General features: G+C 47.9%; 1 protein-coding gene across 1 annotated transcript; it reads right to left on the reverse strand.

The window, feature by feature from the left end:
• Nucleotides 1-3,786, reverse strand: LOC135910358 (cuticle protein 65-like). The gene is made up of 3 exons (XM_065442418.1): nucleotides 3,629-3,786; nucleotides 1,024-1,620; nucleotides 1-139 (listed from the first exon to the last, which is right to left on the reverse strand). The coding sequence occupies exons 1-2, from the start codon at nucleotides 3,638-3,640 to the stop codon at nucleotides 1,027-1,029; spliced, it is 606 nt and encodes a 201-aa protein (XP_065298490.1). The 5' UTR covers nucleotides 3,641-3,786; the 3' UTR covers nucleotides 1-139; nucleotides 1,024-1,026.
• Between the last annotated feature and the right edge of the window lie 2,509 nt (nucleotides 3,787-6,295).

Below are 6,295 nucleotides of genomic sequence, written 5' to 3' on the forward strand. Positions count from 1 at the left end.
TCATAACCCGAACAATTTATTTTGAACACAATCTTGGTCGCTTGCTGTGACTTGTGAAGCGAAGCTTTTTGGCAATGGAATCCATGGGAATCCACCAAAGGGGAGGAGGTGATCGCATGAGATCCTGATGTGGTGAAACCTGTAAAACAAAAGGATACGAGAAAACAGTCAGAATGGCGCACTATTGGTGAAGCAGCGGCGCCGCAATTTGATACAGCAAGCTTTCAATTAACGTTGTCCTCGAAAATTAAGCACCAGCCGAAGATGGCACTCCCGCTCGAAGTATTCAAAAATAGATGGTAATAAACAGTTTCATGAGTATCTTCTTCGCCCCCGTTTCTCGAAACGTTCGCACTGCCTGTGTGGGTGAGAGGCAGGGCCCGTATTCACAAAATACACTTGTTGTAAAATTCTTCGTAAGACAATACCAGCGAGTCCTGCGGCCGCTCGCTTTATCAAAGGCAGCCAACCAACAACAAACCGCGCTTACTAATGAAAGGCTTTGTGAATTCGGCCCTTGTTGCCTACAAAAGTCCAGCATTTTCAGTGAGGCAGCGCCGTACGTCGTAGACATAACGGAATTTCTTTGAGGATTTGGCTTTTTCTTTTTTCGCTGGCATTATGCTCACGACTGCATTGCTCCGCATGTTTCGTTGCAGCAGAATGCAGCGGAATGTATTCGGCATGACTTGAGCGTTAAAGCCTTCGTAATTTTGCAGTCACGTACATGCCAAGCGAAAATTAGAAGTGGGCATGCGGGGGTGCGACCATGAAAACCGAGTACCCTCTCAAAAGTGTGTTTATTACTTCTATCCTAGCCCAGTCTGTGCTCAGTAAATTTCCCCACGGTATTGTTCAAATTAGAGCATATAACGTGTGATTCTCGAATCTCCCCAAAGAAACACACCTCCGAGCTCTTCGTCACGTTGCTTTGACTACCCTCAGTCAATGAAAGTGCGCTGGTCTCAGTATGGACACTTATTCGAAAAGTATCTAATCAGAACCCGCAGCAAAAATGCTCACCGCTTAGTACTTCTTGAAGCCAACGCCGTAGCCGTAACCGTGGCCGTAGCCGAGACCGTGGCCGTATCCGAGACCAACGCCGTAGCCGAGACCGTGACCGTAGCCGAGACCGTGACCGTAGCCGAGGCCAACACCGTAAGCAACAGGAGCAGCAGCCACAGCGACAGGGGCGGCGTGGACGACAGGGCGGGCGACGGCCACTGGGGCAGCCACAGCGACGGGGCGGGCCACGGCGACAGCAGGGGCAGCAGCGACGGCGAGACCAGCTCCGTAGCCGAGACCGGCTCCGTAGCCAAGACCACCATAGCCGAAGCCTCCGTATCCGTAGCCGAGGCCGACGGGGGCGGCAGCTACCACAGCGGGACGAGCGACGGCCACAGGGGCAGCCACAGCCACGGGGCGAGCGACGGCCACTGGGGCAGCCACGGCCACGGGACGAGCGACAGCGACGGGGGCAGCGACGGCTACGCCATGGCCGTAGCCATAGCCGCCGTAGCCGAGGCCGCCGTAGCCGCCGTAGCCGCCGTAGCCACCATATCCACTATATCCACCGACGAAGCCGGCTGATGCGGCGGAGACGAGACCGAGAAGTACGATCTACGATGCAAGAGCACATGAGCGGATGTTCAGAAACGGTGTCGAACCCTGAACTGAGATACCCAATGGGAACTCGTCTTGGAAATGATATTCGTGCGAACAAAAACGGCACCGACCTTTACTGCAAGCCCTGTCATCCTATATAGCTATAATTTTCTTGCGTTATGGTGCGACTAGTACTAACTGACTCCCGTCATAACTCGCCATGGGGAAAGGTAGTTAACAGTCAGTGCAGACATCTACTGCATGGTTAAGGGCATAGACAGAACGCAGTTTCCAATTACACATTTTTAATTTCGGCTTCTAATTACATATGTGAGAAGTAGCAACGGTGAAGTTGCAATGTTTGTTGATACGAGTAGCATGTTTTTGGTTATGCTGGGCATGTCTTGTAATTTCTTTGTAACTATACAGTGGCGCACAAGAATACCGACATTTATATGCTCTCTGAGTACTACATGCCAAGATACAGCGAACGGCCACGTAGTCGGAAGCAAGAAAGCAATGTAAAAGTGCATAAAATACAAAACAACTTCGAAACCTCTGCTGCATAGATTCTTCCTTGCCACTACAAATATTCTCCTCCAACATTCTTTCTAATGACAGCGCTATAGCATCGATACTGCTTAAAAACAGTGCTCATACTCCTAATCACTTATTTGAGAATATTAATTACTTTGACCACAAGCTTGCTACAACGAGGAACGAGGTATGTTCGATTGACCACTTGGACTGCACCGATTAAGCTAATATATATTATGCATCACGTATAGTTCCGAACTCAAAAGTCTCTTGGTGAGCTCGAATTAGAGTCTTGATTTAAAGTACTATAAGAAGGAAACGTCATTTTATAATGTATAGATATCACGTCCAATGATGTGAGCCGACATTTGCTATGCGAGCATTCTTTCCGAAGGATGCTTCAACATTTGTGCTCTGTGAGTACTCGAAGTTGAGCGGGAATCTCATTGTAAGCACTGCTACATTACAATTTAGCAGATATCAATTAGTTTTATGAAACCAAGAGGCAATGAGTCTGTTATTCTTATAGCGAGAATTTGTCGAACAAACGTATGTGGCTAATTGTCGAATTAAATAAGTTCGTCCTCTGTACAGTGCTAGCCGCCTCCAATTCAATAAGCAGGCGGCTTCCTTGTCTTGTAGGCCAAAATTTGCAAGATTCAATACCATGCACTGTAAGACCGTGGTGTATTCGTATATCCCATGATGATTATGCGTTGATGTTCGCATCCATGCGCATTTGCGTTGCACGATCCAGTAACTACTGGTAGGTCGAACAACCGAGAACATGTAAGCAACTTGAAAGTTGCCCACTACTTAGCGTGGAAAAATAATATACATAAGCTAGGTGTAAAACAGCAGTTTCTAGGTACCCCATATTCTTGTGCTCTTTACTTTTCCATAGAGCGCTATTTTATCCAACACAGTTCTGCTCGAACGCTTGTCGAAATTTTCTTTACATCCCATTAGTACACCTAGAAACATTCGCAATTCTTCTGCTATGGTTTCCCTCTCACACGGTTTTGTCTATGCTTCGCGTTGCTTACTCTAGCACTGTAAACCCAAGATGCCCTTATCCACCTTCATGAGCAGTCCACGTTGCCCATTGCCGGCTGGGCCCCCTAACAGCCTGCGAGTCCCGGCACTTGATTCTAGCGACAGCGTCGACTGTGAGGTGTCATCCGTGCTACAGAAAAGCCACTAGTGCCAAACGTCCCAAGAACGTCCTCATATACAGAGATGTGCTTCACATGTGTCTGTAAGCATTTCCTCTTAGAGGTTCCCACATTAAGGGTTCCCGCAAGTACTCGAAGTCGAGCCGGAACGGTTCTTCGTTGAACCTTTGCTGTCTCCCCCCCCCTTCCCCCTGTACCCTTTATCCTTGCGCTTAAAAACTCTAATCCACAACTACCGGCTAAAAATCCACGTGGGCCGTCGCCCGGCAGACCCGCCGAGCCGTCCGAGAGCTGAGGCATTCGGTACTTACAACGGCGTTCATGGTGAGATGTTGTCCGTGAGACAAAGAGACCAAGAGTGCCCAACGAACGGCGGGGACCGGCTTTTATACACTAAGAGGAAAGCACCCTGGAGCCTCTCGAGCAAGGAAAGGACAAAAGATATAACACAAAAAAAGACGAAGAGAGAAGCTGCTGCTGCTGCCGGCGTTATGGCGTCTCCCGGCGCCACCAGCCAATGATCTGACCGGGGCATCGCAGGCTGCGTCGGTCGCCGTTTCGAGGGGCGTGCCTCGCGGTGGTAGCGTTTGCACTCCGTCCTGCACTTTCGCCACCACCGTGCCGTCTTCATCAAGGACCTGCAGAAAGCAGGCTCCCAAAAGCGAGAGAGAGAGGGGGGTGGGGACTTCTTTTTTTCTATCCGCGGCATGCCTCCGAGCGCTGTGACCGACGAGGTGTTCCACAAAACAGCAGCAGCAGCAGCAGACGGCAGGAGTCTTCCTCCTCTCAGCCGGTCCGCCGAGCGGACGACAGACGAAACCGAGGAGCTTTGGCGTTCCCCCCCATTGTGCAGCCTGTCTTTCTTCTGGGAGAGGATGTTTGTTAACATAAATTGGGAGGCATGGCAGAGGGCACTGCGATAGGCAGGCAACAGCCAAACCCACTCCGCTACTGACACACCATCAAGCACCACCGCGCCGGCCTTGCAAGGATAGATAGCCTCGACACAGACAATGCCCCGAGCTTCGCTCTGCTTAACGTGTATGAAAGGAGCGTTGTGCCTAAGAGGCAGGGTGCGGCGTATATCTCCGTACGTGTGCCGATTCGGTGCCAGGAATCGTTTACGAACGCGCGTTCCCGCAATGTAATAGTTGAGAGAGTTCTGCGCTTGTGCGTAGGCTGTACACTGTCGCTATCAACACTAAAAGGCTATCAAGTGTGGGTGGTTTCCGTGAAAGTGTTTAGCTTTTTCCGTGATATATGGCCATATAGGCCAACACAGAGTGTACGGCTAGCATATTATAGCAGGCAGGCGGCCAATCTCAGCCCCAGGCTGCCCACGAAGGTTCTCAAAAAATTGAACCTTTTTTTTCCCCTATCTTGAGGCCTGTAAATTTTAGGAGCTGGTTTCATGTTATGTACGCATTTGTGTCAATCTGCGCACAATAAGAGACGTTTGAGGGATGTGCCAACTGTGAAGGAAGCTGGGCCCGTGTCCACGTAACTCTTATGCGAGATCTGTCCACAAGATAAAATTTTAGCCGATGCTGATGCTGCACATATTATTATAGGGAAGGCTATCGGTCTATGGTAATGAACACCTAATGAACGAGAAGCTTTGTGAACTGAGGCAACATAATGTTTGGCACTTTGATTTCAGTGCGCAGCTTGGAACTATCGGTGGCGTGCTATATTTGAGGTTGCGGCCTGTAATAGTTCTGCACTTAAATTGCCGTCTGAATACTCGGGCATCAGAATGTGCTTGAAGTTTTCCACAGATAAGACATTCCAGTAATTTAAGGGAGCAGATGGCGCACTGTGGTGAATAAGCTAAACGTGAGAACATAGTAACGATGCCTAAGGCGTTTCGTTGATAGATTTAGCGAAGTGCGTTGTTGATACTCGCTATGTTATCTGTCATCAAGTCTATTTGCAGATAACTGCTTAATTTATATCGAAATAGCCAACGCAAATGACCAGCAAACACCTAATGGCACTCTTGCAGTCATCAATTATTGGTGCACCACATCGGAAAATGGAAATAAATCGAAACAAAACCGTTGCTTCACGGGTGACAAGAGTAAAGAAGCACTCACCTACAATAAAACTCTAGGCTTTACCCCTCTGTCTACAGTCGACGCTGTGAAATAATTAGTTGTAACCAGTATCAAGCAACCTAAAATAAAGAAGCCATATTGAAATAAATTTGCTCAGCAGTGGTAAAGAAACTAGAAGTACCTACGACGGAAGTCGAAGCTTGCTTGCATGCCCATTAAGCTAACGTCATATCTCATGTATGTGCTGCCAGTTTCGGAGTATACAGATATTCCACGAAACTGTAGTGATAAAAACGAGAGAGAGAGAAGACATAGATGCAAAGGAGAGAAGGGCAGGGAGGCTAACCAGAGTTAAAGCCTCCGGTTTACTACCCTGCACTAGAGGAAAGGAAAGGGGAATTAAAGACGGAAAGAAGAGCGGAGACAAAAAGAAAAGAATGAAGAAAAAGACGCTCCAAACGCATTTTCTTTCAAAACGCTCTTCGGCTGAGTAAGTAACTATGTTACGCTTGCTGGAACTTCCCGCATTAGCCTAAACTGTCCAGGATATAATTATGCTTCTTACTGACAAAAGATAAACAACATAAAAATAACAAAGCATTTAACAGCGCGCCGAGGAAGAATCATCAGAGGAATAAATGAATGAATGCGCGTACGAAGTACCCCAGCAACGTGTTCAATGTAATGCAAATTCATTTTTACCAAAAAACAACTCGGCTATTGGAACTCGGTGTCATTTTTAGTGCTTCGTTGTAGTTCAGTAGAAAATTTTGAGGACGGGCTTCAGGAAAATTTTTCTCAGTGTGGTCTACACTGTTGACATTTATGTTCCCCGTGTAATATATCAAGCTTGATGTGCTGATTGTTCTGCTGCATTGTACTGCTGATCTATTGTAGTACTTGCACTGCTGTGCTGCACTT

The sequence above is a fragment of the Dermacentor albipictus genome, chromosome 8 (genome assembly GCF_038994185.2).
Source record: "Dermacentor albipictus isolate Rhodes 1998 colony chromosome 8, USDA_Dalb.pri_finalv2, whole genome shotgun sequence".
In the NCBI taxonomy this organism is placed as follows: Eukaryota; Metazoa; Arthropoda; class Arachnida; order Ixodida; family Ixodidae; genus Dermacentor; species Dermacentor albipictus.